General features: G+C 38.1%; 2 protein-coding genes across 4 annotated transcripts in view; one reads left to right on the top strand and one right to left on the bottom strand.

Annotated features, from left to right (window-relative positions):
• The window catches only part of LOC149025746 (uncharacterized), a 32,926-nt gene extending 32,161 nt beyond the window's left edge, over nucleotides 1-765 (top strand). For both annotated transcript variants that reach the window (XR_016171775.1, XR_016171776.1), the window contains exon 4: nucleotides 6-765. The gene's annotated coding sequence lies outside the window, so the exon portion shown is untranslated. The remainder of the gene's footprint in view (nucleotides 1-5) is intronic.
• Nucleotides 766-2,262: 1,497 nt separating this feature from the next.
• The window catches only part of LOC149025745 (uncharacterized), a 39,460-nt gene continuing 19,700 nt past the window's right edge, over nucleotides 2,263-22,022 (bottom strand). Inside the window, exons 3-4 of one of the 2 annotated variants that reach the window (XR_016171774.1) lie at nucleotides 2,512-3,348; nucleotides 2,263-2,419 (exon numbers count right to left, since the gene is read on the bottom strand). Coding sequence is in view for 1 of the 2 variants with exons in the window: in XM_089145951.1 (XP_089002077.1) it covers nucleotides 3,335-3,348 (14 nt within the window). In the remaining variant the exon portion in view is untranslated. The other variant, XM_089145951.1, reaches the window with a different exon arrangement.

Here is a 22,022-nt window from a genome sequence, read left to right as displayed (position 1 = left end):
TGCAGTGGCGAGCTATAATATTAAACCAAAGAGCAGAGTGGGATGACGAGGAATTTATTAGTGAATCTTCATGACAAAGTGATCTGGTTTTGTAAAAGATATGATATGGCTTACATCATTTTTATAGAGATGAACAGCTTTCCCCTTGAGCGTGAAGCAGTTATTACCATATATGGCAACATCAAAATTAAGATCCAGTCAGTGTTGACTTGCGACAAAATTAACAGAAAAAATAGCTGAATGCATTCGTAAAGCGTTATCCTAGTGATAAAGTGTAGGATGGCGGAGGTGGCGGCACTCGAAATTTATGAGATAGTGAAGTTTTTTGTTTACATAGTGTGAATTAGATAAGACGCATTCCTAATGCTATAAGTCAGAATGAAGCTTATGATGCATGACAATTGGGCTTTCCCATGAGATGTCCTATGCATTTTCTCAGTGTATTATATTGTGTTACTTCATATTGAAGATTTTCTATTGAAAGTGAAGGATTGCTTGGTTAATGTTGTAAATGAGTTGGTGGGATTCTTCGGCTTTAAAACCTGATTTGTTGCCAGAAATGTTTGCTTGTAGACATGTGGTTGTCTAATATACTGATACCTTATATGAATATATGATGGTTTGATCATTCATGGGCCCTTTAATTGCACAGGGTATGGTGGAATCCTCAACCTGCACTCTTTGCCAATTTGTATTGGTAATCTGAATAAGGAGCTGGAGCAGAGTAGTAATGAGGACAATATTGTATGAGAATAGTTTACTGAGATCAAGTTAATTATGGGATCAGTTTGTACGACTTGATCTGTTTAAAGGGGTGGGGGGTTATGAATTGTGTGCAATGCGAAAATCATAACAGGAAGTGGTAGTAGCATGCAGTAGCAAAGTTCATGCTTCTCTAGCATGCTTCTACAGCAAAGGAAAGTATCGCTAAAATCTGTGCTATATGCAACTCCATCTTCTTCTTCTATACCTTTTTTATACCTATAATGTGAATATCATCAAAAATCCTCAAGCACGTATTTACTAAACTTCTTCTATACCTTTTTTTTTAGATCCACTAGATAAGAATGTAGATTACAAGATAAGCAGGTTTCAAACTAGTTTCACAACCAATAAGATTTGAAACCTGCTTTAGTCTTTCTGAGGTGACCAAAAAATTAAGAATTAATCAGAATCTTCTTCATTATCCTCAAAATCAAAATCACCAACAGGTTCTTCCTCGCTCTCTAAATCACTGATCACATACGTGGTCTTACCTCGGGTAGCCCTTTGTGGTGTTGGCCTAGATGGAGGTGGCACAGCATCAACTTGAACCTCACTCTCCCCATTGGAATCTTCAGAAGCAGGACTCAATTCTTCAGTAGTGCTTATTCCTCCAACCTTGCCCATGACAGAACCACTCTTCTTGTTAAAATGGGGAGGCTCTCATTTTCCTTACTTTCTTCTCAGGTGACACCCCTGCATTTTCAGCGGGGCTTCGAATCTGTTATTAGCTTCGGATTTAACGAGTAGGTGGTTTGTTGGCTCTGTCCACACTTCTTTGTGGTGGCATTGGCTTTACCGGCACCCCTCTTTCTCCGGTTGTTTCTTCCCCTATGCTAGGGGTGCTTTGGTTGCTTCATGTCTCCATTTCGTGAAAAGAAAAATAAAGGAGAAGTTATAATGGGAGTCTGTGATTATGGGAGGAACCAAAATTATTCTACTGAATTCTAGAATCAATGTGGTACACGTTGACGGTTCTCCGGTGAGGATTCAAGATTATATGCTGCCAATCGATCTTTTAGATCGAGAATTTCATCATCATCACTATCAACCGATTTGACCTTTCCTTGCTAGAAAGAAGAGAAAATATACAACAACCAAAGCATAAGATTACTCCTTGGCAATCAGAAAATAAGCGTCACAAATGACAAACATGGGACTCGAACCTTCTTCGCAGGAGCTTTCCTTGTTCCAGCTTTGGCTTTGGGTTTCACTCCCTCGGAACCTGGAAGAGGAACATTCTCCGTCACTAAAGAATCCAATCCAATATCTCGTTCTCCTAAGCATTATTTAAATTAATTTACATAACCTTGGGGTAAGGTGATATGAAGATAGATGTACCTTTCTCTTCATTTGCGTATAATTCAAGCCTTAAATGAAAGAATTCCTCAAGAACTGCATTGACAGAAAGAAAAAAAAAATTATAGTAACAATAATATATTAAGTATAATACTGCACTATGTAGAGGAGTGTAAAATTCTTACTCTTACTCTCGGGGTGCCATATTTCTTAATTACACCTTTTGCATCATAAAGGTGCATGTTGCTTGTGCTGATTGAAGTAGTGAGTTTAAACTTTTAAGCCATGCCATCCCCATGTAAACATCACAATGGCATGAATGAGGTACATGAGTCTCAAATTGATATCACAAATGCACCTGCAAATACAAGAGACAATAGTACGGAAGATCAAGTGGACTGAAAACGTCTCTCAGCATTGATAATGACAAGAAATGGAAGTTTCTCATACATGGAAGTGATCACCAAACGGAATCTCCTGAAAAGTCATAACCTCATCCACTGTCCACCCATTACCATTAGCAATGGGAGATTTAAGCAAACACATGGAGTAATATTTAGAAATGAACTACGAGGCAAGTTTTCCTTCACATGATCAAATCACTTGTAGGACACATGGAAGTAATATATATGCTAGAGAACCATGAACTTTGCTACTGCATGCTACTACCACTTCCTGTTATGATTTTTGCATCGCACACAGTTCATAACCCCCCACCCCCTTAAACAGATCAAGTCGTACAAGTTGATCCCATAATTAACCTGATCTCAGTAAACTATTCTCATACAATATTGTCCTCATTACTACTTTGCTCCAGCTCCTTATTCAAATTACCAATTTTCATGGAAAAGAGTGCAGGTTGAGGATTCCACCATACCCTGTGCAATTAAAGGGCCCATGAAAGAAAGCAAGTTCCATCATCATGGGTAGCACATATAACCCAATAATTTGAATCTTACTAGAAAGAAAGACAATAGTTGTATATATAACCCAATCATTTAATACTTAATAATCCAATCGATCCTTGGAAGTTCAACCACGTGCTGCAACAGCTCCATTTATATTATTTGCTCCAACTGGTACTTAGCTTGCTATAGATATCAATTGGTAGTTATGAGAACAGAAAGAGTGATAAGTATGGGCTTTGAGAATATTTAAACCACCATGAGTGGAATTCCAGTTGCCATGAGGATTGTTTGACCTCTACATATAAACTCCCAGCATTTCATACTTGGCTGCTCCATGAGCTTGCCCACATAGTGTCTCAACCACACTAACCATGCCAAGCTGCCCATAAAGAAACAAGAAATTATCAGTCCTTGGGTAGAGCTTATCCTTCAATTCACTAACTGGTAATTACATAAATGAAATATGGGTGGGGGCTGTAAAGAGCATTAAACAAATATTAACTGATGCTTGTGTTCTAACAATTCTATGGTACTCTGTGTTGTCATGGATATGCATCTTTCTAACAACAATAAAAAATGAATACCTTTATTACAACATTTCCCACTTCAAAAGGTTCTATTAATGCTCAAACCTTGTGTTCAGCAAGATCGTGTGGTTATGTACTCAGTAGGGTCTACAGAATTGGAGAAGAACTATCAAGCAAATCTACTTATTGAGCTTGTAAATGGTAGGATTCAGGCACATCCCACAGGAAACCTCTTATTGTTGTGGGACATGTAAGAAGTTCTTATATTTGTTGTTGTTAATGATGTCAGTACCCTAGGATGGTTGGGAAATCATCTCTCTACTTTTAATCCTCTGAATATTTAAAGGAGACTATAGGAGGCCATACATGGGGCAGACATGACCATGCAGAAATTGAAAGTAAGGTAAAAGCTGAAACAAGTGAAGTAATCAGACTAGCTAATAACCAATGCTAATGCATTTCTAACTCCATTTTAACTGTTTAAGAGATGGACAAAAGGAAAGGAACTAAATTCACATCTTGAAAGTCCAGTCAAAAATTTTCCCAACAAAACATAAACCAACCAAATGACCAAATCTTAACTCGATATGAAATTGGACAGCTTTCTTTCCTCCTGTATGCAAGCATGTGAATCAGAGAAGCCTGGCCTTCTGTCCTGATTTGCCAAGTAAACACCCTCTCACCCCCTTTTTCAGAAGTTGGATAAGTAGCAGAATTTTTAGCTGAAGAAGATGGAAGTGCAGGATTTCTCCTAGCTGTGTGAATTTCTAGCAGACTTCACAACAGAGGGAAGGGTTATGTGTATATGTATGTGAAACAGAGAGAGAGTCCTGACCAATATAGATAATGTCACTGTATTTCAAGTGCTGAAGGAGACATTAATAACTTGTTCACAAAAACAAAGCCCCTACACTTTCTTGATAATGTCATAAGTAAGACCCTAAGTTCTGCAACCAATAGTGTCTTTTCAGTCCTCACAAAACATGATGATTCTAAAGACTACCAAATGCATCATACCCGTCATGAGTAAGACAAGCAGTGGGTATAAACATCTAGGTCATATTTTCTTAAGGGTAGTAAACTTAGTGCTTCATGTTTATCACTGGCTTGATCCGGATTCACATCGTCTGTAATTCCTTTCCCTGCAATTCCCTGTAATTCTCTCATGGGATTGTGCCATGTGGGATTTAAGTAATCCAATGGTTATCCAATTTAAATTAAATTTGTATTTTATTTAAACTCACCCATAAATTTGAATTTTATTTAAACTCTAGTTTGTTGGGTAATCTTTGGATTACTTAAATGCCACATGGCACAATCCTATGAGAGAATTACAGGGAATTGCAGGGAAAGGAATTACAGACGATGTGAATCCATGCTTATTCTTCAACACGGGTTGGATATAACGCTAGTACCGGAGTTGATCTGATTTGCATCCCTTTCCATAGAGTTTGTTGGTCTTCATTTTTTTAAACACCGCTCTATGGAGTCACAACGTCGGTGCCACCTATGCTTTCGCAAATACAGTATTCCATGCCCAAGCTTAACATTTAGAAACGATTTTCACTTTATTTGTGACGGGCCAAGAAGACAAAACTTCAAGTGCAATTCAATTCTACCAAGGATCTACCAAGGATCTGCTGCCAACACCTTCACTAAGGCAACTGGTACTTCCCATTCTCATATTTTTCAAGAGAAGCAGAAGATTACTGTTCTAGAATATCTACCTTGAGGTGGTAAATTAAAGACATTCTAGACTCTACCCTCTAAAGCCCTATATGTGATATAAAATTGACTATTTATAGAACCTCAGATTGAGTGTTTCCTTTAATGACTCGCATGTGATATGGAATCTACTTAAAAATGCTATGAAATTCTGTCATGTATAATAGGTCTATATATATATAGTAGGATTCTTCTTCTTTTGGTTTTGTAGATCTCTCCATTCTCTTGCCTTGAATAGTCCAACAAGGACTCTCACTCTAGTAGCTTATATATATATGGGGTACGGGGCTCACTTATATATATCGAGGCAAAGCCCCACCCCTAAAGAGATTTGAACTCATAACCTCCTATATAATTTAGGGCTGCAACTGGGCCGGGCTGGGCCGGGCTTTTGCAATCCCAAGCCCAGCCCTATACGGTATAATTTGAGCCCATTCCCGCCCTGGCCCTGAACGTTCAGGGCCAATAATTATTGTCCATGGCCCTAAGCCCTACAGGGCCAAGCCAAGCCCATTCCCGCCCTAATTGGCCCTGATTGGCCCTGATTAGCCCTGATTGGCCCTGTCCCTGGCCCTAATTGGCCCTGTCCTTGTCCCTGGCCCTAATTGGCCCTATCCCCGGCCCCGATTGGCCCTATCCCTGGCCCTGATTGGCCCTGTCCCTGTCCCTGACTGGCCCTGGCCCTGACCCTGATTGGCCCTGTCCCTAGCCCTGATTGGCCCAGGCCCTAATTGGCCTTGTCCCTAGCTTTAATTGGCCATATCTTTGGTCGTAAATATCAAATGTAAGACAGGTAGTAATTAAAATACATATTAAAGTAATTAAATACTTAAATTCCAAACTCAATTCTGGAAAATAAAATATTAAAGATGTCAACAAATAATCCAAAACTTAGATTCAATATGTATTTAACTATTTATACCCATTTAGATTTATCCTCTCTCTCTCTCTCTCTCTCTCTCTCTCTCTCTCTCTCTCTCTCTCTCTCTCTCTCTCTCTCTCTCTTATTCTGTTTTTTCCTTTGGTTTTTCTCCAGTAGCAAAGAGTTAAAATTATTCATGAAATAGAATAAGTAGAAGAATTGTAATTAAATTTAGGCATATTTGAAAGTCAAGTCAATTATAGAGAATGTCACACAAACTCTTTTTTGTAAACTTAGAAACATCAGAGATTCATAATTCAAAAGGAATCTGATAAATGAAAATTTTATCTTCAAAGTCAAGAATTTAAGCCGTAGGTAGGTATGTTTTCATTCACAACTGTTCAATAAATTGATATCTTTATTCAATACAAAAAAAAATCATATTCAAAACCTTGTTAACAAGTAAATCGACAATAATTTAGTATTCAACAAAAAAAAAATATTTTTTCATAGTTAAAGAAAATGATGTTTTAGTTACAAACATTGCTATATGTTTTTAATAAAAAAGTTTTGAAATATCACGGTAGATTTGTTAGATATTCATGATGAGAAGTTAGGGTATAGATTTGTTAGATATTAATTCTTTATGTAATACTTTTTATTATTTATAATATATTATCTCGCCTTAGAAAAAAAACAAAATCCATATTTTATTGAACTAAAAATGACTTTGTTGGAACAATAAAATTACCTTAAAAATAATATAAAAAGTGAATTTATAGTCTAATATGATCAAAGTGACTAAATATCAAAATCAAGACTCATATCAATGTTAGTATGAAGATCAGGGTAAAAATCTAGTACTGTAGTACATGATCATCGTCAAATTAATATTAAGATTAGAGCCAAAATTAGGGTCAAGATCAGGGCCAAAATCAAATAGATGCTTATTACATTGGTAATAAGGTTATAGTTTATTTTTATTAATTTTCTACAAAACATGATCATGTTTTTAAAATTTGACACGTATCAAGTATCCACCTATATGTATTACAATTAATTCCTCTCAATGTGGGTGGAGGGTCCAGGGTCTTTAGACTCAAATCAGGGCCAGGATCAGGGTCAGGGCTAATATCAGGGCCAAGATCAGGGCTAGAATCATGGCCAAGATCAGGGCCAAAATCAGGGCTAGGATCAGAGCCAAAATCAGGGCTAGGATCAGGGCCTGGGTCAGGGCCAAAATCAAGGCCTGGGTCAGGGCCAAAATCAGGGCCTGGGTCAGGGTCAAGATCAAGGCCAAAATCAGGGCTAAGATCAGGGCCAAAATCAGGGCCTGGGTCAGGGCTAAAATCGGGGGCACAGGTCGGGGTCAAGATCAGGGCCAAAATCAGGGCTAAGATCAGGGCCAAAATGAGGGCTTGGGTCAGGGCTAAAAATCAGGGACGGGCCGTGATGGGCTGGGCGGGCCAGAGAGTAATCCCAGGCCGCCCTTGGCCCTAGTTCAGGGCCAGAATATTTTGGCTCTAACCCGCCCTTAGGGCCAAAATCTTTAGCCCAAGCCCTATTCGGGCTCAGGGTGGGCTTAGGACGGGTCAGGGCCGCCAGGGCCAAACTTGCACCCCTACTATATATGAGGTGTTGGTCTTGGCCAACTGAAACAGCCTTTTGAGTTTTACTCTTCTAACATAATATATGAACTCTCCTTTTAGAAAGCAATATCAGATGAACAAAACATTTGGATTCTTACTTATTTTTATAGATCCCTTTGGTGTTATAAAATTGTGGATTGTTCCAAAACCAAGGTCTGTTGTCACACCATGGAGTTGTTGCGGCACGAACCCAGCATTAGGCAGCGTAACCTTAGTATGTTGATGATTGCTCTCTTAGAAACGAACATGGGAATTATCCAAATGGGTTGCACTGTTAAAGATCAGCTGGTATCTACAGACAATTAAATGTGGATTTTAAATTTCTATATCCAATGTCACTCAGTTGCAGTTGTGATTCTAATTCAAAACATTCCATGGTGTCTTTCTAGCAAGAGAGGATTGGTTGTCAGTCAAATTCTACTAACCAGCATTATAATCCATTTCTTTTAGGGACCCAAACACGATCAGAGATTTCCTTTCAAAGGAAGTCCCAGATTTTGTCAGCAATAATGAAAGTTTGATTGATGAAACGACTTCCAGAAGAATAGGCAGTTCGGGGATTTGTTTTTCCTCCGGCAGGAAGGAATCTAATTTATGTTTTCTCGTGCAAGTTCACATTTAACTTCCAGACTACATTGATTATGGCACGTTGGTTTTCTCTACTTTGCATCAAACTAAATGAAAGAAAGTGTATGCTAGTTTCTCAAATCTGTCTACCAAGTTCAGGTTTAGGGGACAAAAGCTTCTGAAAATTTGAATCTTAACTCTGCCATGAACGGTGTATCTGATCAGGTCAGCTTCATGTACTTTATTATAACCTAACATAGTCCCCACTTTGCTTCCAAGACTGTAAGTCTTTCCTGGTCATGGTAATTGTAAAGTAAATTTACAGGCAGGAAACGTAAGGGTTGTTCCCTTCTCACTCATATATGTAAAAACACCTTCCATATATAGTTTTTCTTGTTAATTCTCCATTAACATTTGGAGCAATTTCCTAGAGTTGTCAAACAATTCTAGCCACAACCTCAAAAGAAGGGGTGTGTTTCCTGCCTGTAAATTTACTTTACAATTACCATGACCAGGAAAGACTTACAGTCTTGGAAGCAAAGTGGGGACTATGTTAGGTTGTTCCCTTCTCACTCATATATGTAAAAACACCTTCCATATATAGTTTTTCTTGTTAATTCTCCATTAACATTTGGAGCAATTTCCTAGAGTTGTCAAACAATTCTAGCCACAACCTCAAAAGAAGGGGTGTAAACAGATTGGATTCGGATCGGATAGGGTAATACCTTATCCACATCCTATTATATTCGGACAAATTCGGATAATATCCTATCCGTTTTCAGACGGATTCAGTCGGATTCGGATGATAATCGGATAGTTATTTTCTTAAGTAGATTCTTATAAATGAGCATGACTATAAATTTAACACAAGTTTTCGACTACTTATTGGTAGCTTTACCATTTTATTTGTAAGGAATAGGTTTGAGATTTAAGAATTTAGCAACCTCGGTAGTTATCTTAATAGAAAATCTAGAAAAATAGTCACATATATCAAGTAAAAAATTGTAAAAATAAGAAAAATAAATCCAAATAAGTAACTTAATCGAACGGATAATAATCGGAAGGAAAGGGGCATACCATATATGCATCCTATTAGTAATCGGACAGATTCGAATATTGCTAAACGGATACCGATGCGAATTCGAGAGCGGATTTCGGTTATCCATTTACACCCCTACTCAAAAGTATCATCTTGGTGGAATAGCAAGCCTTGTTTACAGCCTTACTTCAATTCTAATATTATTCCATACTTGGACAGAATGGAATAACAGAAATTCATGACTAATAAAGATAGGCACTCTGCAATTGTAGTGACATCTTTTTGATCTCACCATGCACGATATCCTTAGTTCAAGATCTCAATCTGGATCAAAATAACCAAGTGAGTAACAAAAAAAAATTGGGTTTCCACTATGCATGCTTTATCATTATCATAGTGTAACCAAAAAAAAATTTGCTAAATACACGGCATTGCATGAATCTCCACTAATTTTTATCGATTTTGTTTGGGTCATGCGCATGACTATCAAGCCGAGATTTCGGACCGTCAGATCCGAAATCTTGGTCAAAATTGAATCTCGACCATTGAAATTCAACGGTGGTGTTGTTCTGATTTTAAGCTCTCCAAGCAAAGAGATTTCTAAAGGACTTTTGCAACTGTTTTTTGAGGGTAAAATTTCACTGTAGTCTTCTCCATTCATTATAACAAAGTCCAAAAGGAGTCTCCACTTTCACACTATTTTATTGGATTTCTTTCTTCGACTAGAAAAGTTGCTTTCCTTCTGTTTTTCATCACAATTGACTGCTCTTCATTCCTTCTTATTGTTTTGGAACTCCTGAGAATATATGATCCCCTGTCTCCATGCATCGTTCCAATAGTTTCTTCTCACTGTTTTAACCATCTTGAGAGAGTCTCATCCCACCTCTCTAGATGGTGGTCTCACACTTCAACCTCTTTGTTTCCATTCGGTGAATTCATTTCATGAAAGTTCTATTTCATTAACCAAGAAATTATTTTGGGACATTGAAAAAGAATTTTAAATATTGGAATAATTAATATTCTTCCTTGCACCTAGCAATGTCAAAGGTGAGGACTAAAGTCAATTTGGATTTCAAGTGGCCGCTGAAAGCTATACCAAAGGCCCCTTAGATCAGCTGGTTTATTGTATTTTCTAGTTTAGGAATGCCCAAATGTTTTTCTGTTCATTCTTTAGATCTTTAATATAGCATCTTCTGTTCTTCACAACGCAACAAAAAAATAGATATATGCTAGAACAAACATCAAGAAATCACGAACAGAAACAGAAATAAACTGAAGAACAATTAGATTTAACATAGTTCACACACCAATGCAGTGTGCTACATCCACGGATGAAGAAGAACTTTACCATATAGAAAGAAGATTACAATGAAGATCTCTCAACCAATTGCCAAAATGGTGTTACAAAAACTCAATCAAAACCCTGAGGCGAAAATCCCCCATCTCTGTAATTGTCCTATGAAGTGTATCTTGCATCATCAAACCAGCACTCTAATTTCTTTCAGATACTTGGGAGATATCTGATAGGCGTGGGAAGTTTACAAAAATACTTGAATCTTTCAATGTGGTAAACCTTGCTAAACCTATTGCTTTGTTAAATACTAGTTTTGCTAAACCTGTTGCTTTGTTATGCAGATCTATTACAATATTGTCCACAAAAGAAAATTCCGATCCCTGAGGAGGTACTGGAATTCATGGATACAGGAACAGTTAGAAAACAGCAATACAAACCAAAACAGGCATCACCAAGTGCAAGGCAAGTTCAAGTGCAGAGGTGAGTTTTATGTATCAACTACAAGCTTTTGTGAGTTTGAAATATAACATTCTTAACCATTTTAAACACTGGATTTATTAGTACAGGGATTAATAATATTCTGATCATGCTGCTGACAGGCTGATCATATTGACGAAGTCAATCCGCTAGCCATATGTTCATCTAAGTATTAGGAGACTAACTCCTGTGAAGACTTCATATTTAAATTAACTTGTGAAAAAGTTATTCTTGAGTGGTTAAGGTTATATATTATAACCATATGCGCAAGCAAAAGAAGTTGATGTGGAGGTTTCTGCAGATGAAGATGAGTCTAATGACAAAGAGGAAACAGCTGAAACTAGCTTTTCAGAGGAAGATTCTGAGAAAAGCAGAGACGAAGACAGTAAAGAAACAACATATGAGTGGGAGCATTTGAATGATGTGAAGGCTATTTGGCTACGAAATCCAAAGGAGGTTAGAGATGGAGTACACAAAATTCTACCACTCTCTTGCAAAGGACTTTGGTAACGTGAAACCCTTAGCATGGAACCACTTTACTGCTGAAGGTGACATGGAGTTCAAGGCTATGCTGTTTGTTCCTTCAAAGACTCCTCATGATCTGTGTGAAACCTTCTATATCTCCAACAAAGCCAACTTGAAGTGTTTGGTATACGTGTCTTCATCTCAGATGAATTTAATGGACTTCTTCCCAAGTACCTGAGCTTTTTGAAGGGTATTGTTGATTCTGATACCTTGCCACTCAGTGTATCACGAGAAATGCTTCAACAGCACAGGAGTCTTAAGACTATCAAGAAGAAACTTATTCGCAAAGCTCTAGATATGATCCTTAAGATTGCTGATGAGGGTCCTGATGAGGCTAGTGATAATGACAAGAAAGAAGCTGAGAAGGCAGATAACAATGATGAGAAGAAAGGTCAATATGCTAAGTTCTGGAATGAGTTTGGAAAGTCCATAAAGCTTGGTATTATTGAGGATGCCACAAATAGAAACCATCTTGCAAAGCTACTCAGATTTGAAAGTACAGAGTCTGGTGGCAAGCCGACATCTCAAGAACTAAGTCTGGACAGAAGAATATCTTTTACATAACAGGAACCAGTAAGGAACAATTAGAGAAATCACCATTCCTTCAGAGGCTTACAAAGAAAAACTTTTGAGGTTATTTTCTTCACTGATCCTGTAGATGAATACCTAATCCAATTTCACATATGTTATCTTTTACCCATTCACATTATAATTGTAGATATATGAGTTTTACGACCAAAAAAAAAAAAAAACCTCAAAAGTTATTTGGTCGAGGGTGAATCCCCAACCAAGAACCCTCTTAAAGAAAACTAACCACTCACTCAAAAGGAGAGAAAAACAAACTGCAAAACAGCAACACCAAAGTAACAGGCCAAAGACCAATTTAAAAAACTGATATCTAGGTCTTTGCATCGCATCCCAACCCATTTTAAACTACGAAGTGGCCAGCCATTCAATAATTTTTTCCAACCACCTCTCTATTGCGGCTGACTTAGCCAAGAGATCAGCCACAAAGTTTGTCTCACGATAATAGTGAGTTATCTTCCATTGAATCGCACTTAGATATCCTTACGACCCATGCCATCTCTGCAAAACAATCCATGGGAATTTTCTACCATTCACTACCAAATCCACTATAGTGGAATCAATTTTCACCCATAAGTTAGAGATAGAATGGGCTCTTGCTAGAGCAAGCCCCTTCAACGAGGCTTTAAACTCAGGTATCACACTAGAACACACACACACAAGTAGCATCGGAAATGATCAATAATCATTCCTTCGCTATTTCTTATCACTCCACTTGCCCCTGGATTACCAATAGAGGACCCATCTATATTCAATTTACACCACATACCTTGGGGAAGCAGCCATTGAACCTCAAGGGGGTTCTCTTCTATGTTTAACCTAAACATGAATACCCAAGCAACGAACAATGATGAGTTCTTGCTGCCCAAGTCCACCATTATTTCTTCAAAAACCCAAGCACACTCTTATTGCCACCCCTCAGGTTTCAACGATTTCTCTCCATCCATACGTCATACATAATTAGAGAAAAAACTTTCAACAAAGGAGAGCAAATCTTGATACTTTTCGCCTTGTCCGACCACCACCCCCAAGCTTCTTCCAATAAACTAGGCCAGTCCCAAGACAAGTCAAAAACAACCCACAAATTGTGCCAACAAGTCAAAAGACAAATGGACATGTGAAAAATAAATGATCAATAGTCTCAATTGCTGTCCCACACAAATCACAATGAGAAACAAAGTGAGCAACCCTATTTTTTAGAGCCTCATCAACTGCCACCCTTATAGAAAATAATTTCCAGCTGAAGACATTATCGTGGTTGTAGCTTACCCACCAGATGTGAATTTTTTCCGGACAGTGTTCCACGCAAAGTAAATGAACCATCCAACTCCAATCCCTAATGACATGTGTCCTCCATAGGGGTGCAAGCAACTTTCCAAATCGAATCCTTTCCAATACTGATCTCACTGCATCCGACTAGACATCAAGCAAGACCCCATTGTCTACTGCAAATAAACTTAGCCACCATCTGAGAACTTTCACCAAATACCTCCACACCAAGAGGAATACAAACCACCACAGCAAGAGGACCAACCCAACAATCCTTCCAAAAATTCACCCTCCCTGTTCCTATATATAACTGTACAGTACTACCAACCATATCCCACACCTTCTTTAGCCCTGGAAGGATAGAAGATTGGAACCCCCCCCCCCCCCCCCCCCCCCAAAAAAAGAAATTTCAACAATCCATCCTTGGATACAAAACGGGCTCTAAGAAAGAAACCCACAATGGAAGGATCATCTCTAACCTTCCAAGGCAGCCTACTCAAGCATGCCATGTTAACACCCCTTAATCAACGAATACCAAGCACCCCCTTCTTCTTTGGTCTACAGACATGGTCCCACTTTACTATAACTAATTTTCTCTCATTAATTTCCCCAAATCAAAGGAAATTCCTTATCGACTGCTCTACTAGTTTTAAATACTAGGACTAGAAGGCCACCAATAAACCGAGAAAGAATGAACTAGCATCAAAGAAATGACAGACTCGGTGAATAGGAATTTTATTATATTAATATGATCAATTAGGATGAGATAGAAAATTATATTTCTTAATTTAGTTACAAGAATTAGGAAAATGAACATGATTTGTTGGTTTCACCATTAAGTTAATATGTATCTGTTTTAAAAAACTTAACCCATAGGGATTATTTGTATATCGCTTGATCATATCCTATCTTAATTCAAATAGGTGAATCACAATTAATATTTATCTCAAAGTTATTGTTGTGAAAGACAATGTTGGTAGAATGGCTTATTGATCAATGATCTCAAGCCCTCTATTTATAATTAAGTAGAAAGTACACTATTACAAGGAATAGAATTTTACATGAATACAAACTCTAATTGAACTCCTAATAGAATCCAACACTCCCCCTCAAGTTGAGGCATAGATATTAGTCATGCCCAACTTGCCTACAATAGGAAGGAAATCTCTTTCTTTCAAACCCTTAGTGAAAACATCTGCTACTTGGTCTCCAGATCTTACAAAAGGCATGCAGATGAGCCCTTGTTCCAACTTTCCTTTGACAAAAAACCTGTCAATTTCAATGTGTTTAGTTCGATCATGTTGCACCGGATTATTAGCAATACTAATAGCAGCCTTATTGTCACAATATAACATTATAGGTTTTGGAACTTAGACTCCAATATCTTACAACAAGCCTTTCAACCATAGTAGCTCACAAACTCCACGAACCATAGCTCTATATTCAGCTTCGGTACTGGATAAAGCTACCGCATTTTGTTTCTTACTTCTCCAAGTAACTAGATTACCTCCAACAAAGGTACAGTAACCTGAAATTGACTTCCTGTCTGGAGATCCAGCCAGTCTGCATCAGTGTATGCTTCTACTTTTAGATTATCAATGAGTGACAAAAGTATTCATTTTCCAAGAGTTCCCTTCAAATACTGTAGTATTCTGATAACAACGTTCATATGAGCTAAATATGGATCATGCATGAATTGGCTCACTATACCTACAACATAAGCGATGTCTGGCCTGGTGTGGGACAAATAAATAAGCTTCTCTACCAATCTTTGGTATCTTCCTTTGTCCACTAGTTCTCCCTCTTTTTCTTTAAGTTTAGCTCCAGCTTCAATAGGGGTATCAACTGCTTTACACCCCAACATTCTCACTTTTGATAATAGATCTAGGACATACTTTCTTTGGGATAGGAATATACCTTTTTTTGATCGAGCCACCTCAATCCCTAAGAAATATTGTAACTTCCCTAGATCTGTAATTTCAAACTCTCTGCCAAGAAAGTTCTTCAACTGTTGAATTTCTTCACCATCATTCCCTGTGATGACAATATCGTCTACATTGACAATAAGAAGTGTGATGTTAGTACCTGACTTTTTGACAAATAGTGTATGATCAACATTGCTTTGCTTGTACCCAATAGAAGTCACTGCCTTCAGGAGGCATCCAAACCAGCATCTAGGAGACTGTTTTAACCCATAAATTGACCTCTTCAACCGACAAACTTTCCCTGCAGTATTCTCATCGGAGAAACCATGTGGGATTCCCATATAGACCTCTTCTGCTAACTCCCCATGTAAGAAGGCATTCTTTACGTCTAGTTGGTGCAAGTTCCAGTCTTTGTTCACAGTTACAGACAACAAAACTCTGACAGTGTTTAGTTTCGCAACAGGGGCAAAGGACTCATGATAATCAATCCCATAGGTCTAGGTAAACCCCTTTGCAACTAGTCTAGCTTTCAACTTGTTGATTGATCCATCCATATTTTGTTTAACCACAAATACCCATTTGTAGCCCACTGGTTTTTTTCCCGGAGGAAGTGTAACCAGCTCCCAAGTGTCATTTTTCTTCATTGCATGCATTTCCTCTACCATAGCTATCTTCCATCTCTTATCAGCATAGGCTTCCTGCCAATTAGGAACAGATACAGATGACAGAGAGGATATAAAAGCACGGTAGGAGTCAGACAAAGAGTTATAAGAAACATATTTAGCTATGGGATGTTGAGTACAAGATCTGACCCCTTTTCTAATAGCAATAGGAAGATCAAAAGAACATACCTTAAGGGGATCAGTAGAATTTGATTCTGAAGCAAGAGACTGAAGTGGTAACATATCACCTTTCTCCACCTGCTTTAACCGGTTGTATTTCTTCCTCTGATAAGTCTGCACCTCCTTATTCTGATCAATCTGGTTTTGAAGGACCCAACAGTGTCTCACAGGAGTGGTCTCTCCCTGGCTAGGTTCTTCACATGGTTCAGAAATCGAAGGGGGAGGATTAGAGTCCTCAGGTATACTAGCCGAAGTCTCCTCCTGGTCAGGAAACTCTTCTAGGACTCTTAAGTTGTGTTGGTGTGGATAGGAAGATCTAGAGTCGGAAAGAGCACCTTTCCTCTAGGATTCTCTCCCTAGAGAGGTGTATAGTACGGGCAAAACTTATGAAAAATTACATCCATGGATACAATAGTTTTCCTGGAGGGAGGATGATAACATTTGTACCCTTTCTGAGTATCAAAATACCCCAAAAATATGCAACGTAGGCTGCGGGGAGCCAGCTTACTTTGGTGGGCTGTGATTCTAGCATAACACACGCATCCAAAAACCTTTAAGGGAATAACAAAAGAAGAGGCTCCCTGAAGAATCTCATTAGGACATTTAAAACCAAGTATCCTACTGGGCATCCTATTCATAAGGTAAAAAGCAGTAAGTATAACATCACTCCAGTACTAGTCAGGTACATTCATAGCAATCATAATGGAATGGGCTATCTCTAAGAGATGCCGATTCTTCCTTTTGGCCACCCCATTTTGGGCAGCTGTATCAACGCAACTGGTCTGATGTATTATGCCAAAGTAAGAGAGATATCTTTGAAATTCACCATCAATACACTCTGTGCCATTGTCACTGCGAAGGATCTTCACAGTGGCATTGAACTGAGTTTTAATCATATTATGAAAATCACGAAAACATCAAAAAAACTCATTTTTTTTGTTTTAAAAGATAAATCCATGTAGAACATGAGTGACAATCAATAAAAGTAACAAAGTACTTATGGCCAGTAATAGACACACGTTGGCAAGGACCCCACACATCAGTATGAATTAGCATAAAAGGAATAGGTTTTCTATTATGAAGAGAAGGTAACTAAGTAGAACGATTATGCTTTGGAAAAATGCAGGCTTCACAAAAAAAATTATCCTCATTACAAGAAGAAACCAAATTAGAAAATATTTTCTTAAGAGTTCCTAGAGGGGGTGACCTAGCCTACGGTGCCATTAATGAAGGTCTAATATTACCGAATGGACCGGATTAGAAGATGTAGTCAAAGCAAATGCAGATTCTCCAATCAACTCGAGCAAATAAAGTCCATTGTTTAGTTTACCACGAACAATCTCCTTCCCCGTGACCAGATCCTGGAAGACATAGTAAGATGGGAAAAAAATCACTTTACAATTCAAGTCATGTGTGAGACTACTGATAGGGAGCAAGTTAGTAGAGAAAGAGGGAACATGTAAAACTTTAGACAAAGAAAGTGATGGAGAATGCTAAATGGTCCATTTTCCAGCAATGGAAGAATAGGAGCCATCAGCAATTCAAACTTTATCCTTTCCAGAAGTTGGAGAATATTGTAAGAAAGAAGAGAATAAACCTGTCATATGATCTGTGGCTCCTGTATCAATGATTCAAGGAGTAGAAACAGAAGAAGTTTGAAAGCTTGTAAAAGTTTTACCTGAAGTAGCAAGGTAGGAGTTGGTATGGGTAGTAAAGTAAGCAGTGGTCGAGGCTGTACCGGCAGTAGAAGACTGTAGAATACGTCGCAGAGTAGCAAACTGTCTCAGAAATATTAGCCTATGGTTTTCCCTTTCTTTGTGCTCGTTTTTGCTCAAAATCAACAGGCTTCCCATGCAGTTTCCAACAATTTGCCTTGGTATGATATGGTTTGTGACAGTGCTCACACTTGACAATCTCCTTAGCCGAATCAGATTTAGTGCAAACAGACTATAAAGCTGATTTCTCCATAATAGGAGTATGAAGCATGGCTAATCGACGACTTTCCTCACACTGAACAAGAGCATAAGACTGTTCTAGTGTAGGAAAGGGAGAACGACTTAAGACTTGCACTCTGATCTGATAGTACTTCCCGTTCAAACTTGCCAAGAAGTCATATACTCGAATCTTATCAATGCGCTTCTTATAAGTCGCCACATCATCTGGATTAGTGGGGTGATAATCCCCATAATGATCCAACTCTTGCCAAAGAGATCGCAACTCAACATAATAGTGGGCCACAATCAGTTCCTTTTGGGTAGTCTCATGAAGCTTCTTTCATAGCTCATAAACTTGTGCATCATTCCCCAACTGTCCATATGTTTCAGTAGTAGCCTTCCAAATTTGGGCAACAGTATCAAGTAATAAATATCCACGGGCAATATTTGGAATCATGGAATTCAAAAGAAATGACATAATAAAAGAGTCATTTGAGATCCATTTATCCTGTGAAACACCTGTGGTAGTAGGTTTGATAGTGGTGCCCGTAATGTGTCCAACAAGTCCTCTTCCAGCAATAGTCAAGTAAGCAGATCGGGACCAAATCAAATAATTTGTCCCATCAAATCTTACCGAAAGAGGATGAAGAGTGTGGTAATGTTCAGAGCCAATGGGAGTATAGGAGTATCATCAATAGTTGTCATGTTGACAAAATTATCTGCAGTTCTTCAGTCTTCACCCTTTTGAAGTAACAGAAATGTCACAGAATGCAATAGCCAAACAACTCAAACAGATCTACCTTTTTTTTTTTTAACTAAAACAAATAAACTCTGAAAAATATGAACCCCTGAAACATCAATATATATATATATATATATATATATATGATTGGGAAGATGTTGTAGAAGCTACAAAGGGTTATCCCACTCTTTTCTTCAAGGGATATGAGACCCTCGAACAAGCACATATCTATGCCAAGTCAATGATTGGCCCAACATATTACGAAGATCCAAAACTACGTAATGCTCCTCCTCAACAACCCTCTTTCTCCAACATGGCTCAGAGAAACACAACTTGTATACAATGCGAGCCAATCAAGAACAAAAACAAGGAACTCTTGGATCAAGTAGCCAATTGTTCTATGAGGATAAGCAAATTACAAATAGAAAATGCTACAAAAGAAAGACTAATTCAGCGTTTAGAAGCTTTGAACAAAAGCCTCTTAGCTGATTTACAACTTTACAAAGCACAAGATAATAAGCAAATTACAAATAGAAAATGCTACAAAAGAAAGACTAATTCAGCGTTTAGAAGCTTTGAACAAAAGCCTCTTAGCTGATTTACAACTTTATAAAGCACAAGATACTCCATCAGCAAACGATGCTCAACGAGTTGAACAAATATCACCAGGCTCTAGCTCACAATCACCAATGGAGGCCTTCAGAACAGAAATACTTGGAGAAATAAAAGCTCTCCTTCAACAAAAATTCACACAATACAGCGGAAGCTATCGTGGGCCCATAAACCCACAGAACGAACAAGAAAAAACATTGACCCCACAAGAAGACACTGAATATGAAATCGTACGACGAAGACACAACAAAGGAAAGTCTCCGTCAGCATCAGAAAATCTACTAGAAATGTAGATTGAACAAAGGGGTGATTCCCTAACCATCCGTCTCACACCCAAACGACGTTAAACTTAGGGATGGTTTTTGTGGACTTTAACAAAACCACAAGGATTTTGGCCCAATCCATAAAGGACCACATGGTTCATAGGACAACCATGTAAAACTACTTAATTGTCCTTAACCTCGATCCGGCGCTACAACAGGATCCATGCTAGTACCAAGCATGAAAAACATTGGGTAAACTAGGCCAAGCTAGTATAAAACCGGCTAACCCTGAACACGAGTTACAAAACGTAGTGTTTATCACACTTGAGCATGCTAAGTATAAAAGTATGCTGTGCAGAACCCCCTAATTATGGGTTACCCACCTGAACCAAACCAATGTGGAAAACAGTAGTTTTATACTACATGGAATGCCACGGGGTGGTTCTTGAAGAAATACCAAATCTACGGTCCCCAAGTGAGTACACAATTGCATGCGTAGAGGGTGTTGCATGGAATCATTCCTTTAATCATTAAAGTGACACCTCAGTGGACAAAGTTGTAAATACCAAAAAGGGCTAAGGGTATTCTAGTACCCTGAAAAATGTACCTTAGTCCTTTTACTTCCATCTTTTTAATAACTTGACAAGTGTAATAGTACATTGTAACTTAGCTTGAAATGGTGACATGTGTACTTAGGAATAGTACTCTCCCTTTGCCTATAAATAGAAGTATCTAGTGTGAGATGAGAGAGAGGAAGGATAGCAATAGATGAGTGTGAAGGTGTGAAGTTTATCTCTCTTCTTGGCTCTCCAAGTGTAATGGTGCTCACTTTTATAACAAGCTCTTACTTTGTAACATGCTTTTGAAGAAATAAAGACAAGCTTTCATAATGGTATGTTATGATCTTTTCTCTACTTAGTATTTAGTTAACACTTCGGGGATCCCGAAAGGGAACCCTAAGTGGTTAAGATGTAGCTTATCTTGTGCCTCTCTTTGTATATTTTTTTTCTATTAATTTCTTAAAGGAAGGATTTGAGGATGAAAGCCTACAATCGTGCTTCTATCATCTCTCCTAGGCCCCTCTAAATTTTGACATCATGCATCATCTGCACTTTATATGTATATTCACTTCTTTCATTTCTTTCTTTAATTTCTTCGAGGAAGGATTTGGGATGAATAGCCTACAGTCGTGCTTCCTTCATCTCCTAGGCCCCTCGATAATTTTTCATGCATCTCATTAGACCACATAACCAGAAATGGTCGGCTCTGCTCGCTATATTTGGTGACAGGTGGTATGCATTTCATCTGTAAATTCATACTCTTGTAAATATTTGGTATTCATTTTTTTAATTTTTCAAACACGGTTTTAATTACTGTTACAAGGATGAATCTGGCATAAATTCCTCCTGTAAGACCAGTTTAATTTTAGAACACTATTAAGATCTGATGTGCTAGTCTTAAATACCAACATAAGTCCCGTTTGGTGTGTGCGTTAGGGCAATTGGTTGTGGCTAGACATTAGCTCTGATAGAATTCTGAAAGCTAGGCATGTGATAGTGCACCAAAGGATTCAGAGTAACAGCCATTTAAAATTTGTTGAAAAAGATTAAAGTTTTATGTGTTTTACTCAGGGTCTTCACTTACCCAATAAGGATTGAGATCGTTAGGAATTGTGTGTCTTATAAGTCTGTTCTAGACCTCTTCTTCTTCTACCAGTCTCTTGAACTTCTTCAAGCCAGACTCATGTTAAGGACTGATAGGAACAAACCTGGTTTCATACTTTCTAATAGGTCCTGCCAAGGGGAAACCTTTGGACAGCAGAAATACACCAGCTAGCATATTTTATGTGGAGTGTAACACTGTAAGTGGTCCTTCCAGGAAAAGTTTCGACTATTTAGTTACAAAGTTTAATGGTTGTTACTCTGAATCCTTCGGTGCACCATCACATGCCTAGCTTTCAGAATTCTATCAGAGCTAATGTCTAGCCACAACCAATTGCCCTAACGCACACAGCAAGCGGGACTTATGTTGGAATTTAGGACTAGCACATCAGATCTTAATAGTGTTCTAAAATTAAACTGGTCTTACAGGAGGAATTTATGCCAGATTCATCCTTGTAACAGTAATTAAAACCGTGTTTGAAAGATTAAAAAAATGAATACCAAATATTTACAAGAGTATGAATTTACAGATGAAATGCATACCACCTGTCACCA

Source organism: Hakea prostrata, chromosome 2 (genome assembly GCF_041222555.1).
Source record: "Hakea prostrata isolate BN-2017 chromosome 2, UWA_Hpros_2, whole genome shotgun sequence".
Lineage (NCBI taxonomy): Eukaryota > Viridiplantae > Streptophyta > Magnoliopsida > Proteales > Proteaceae > Hakea > Hakea prostrata.
Note: the sequence above shows the minus strand (reverse complement) of the source record. Positions and strands in the feature narration are given on the sequence as shown.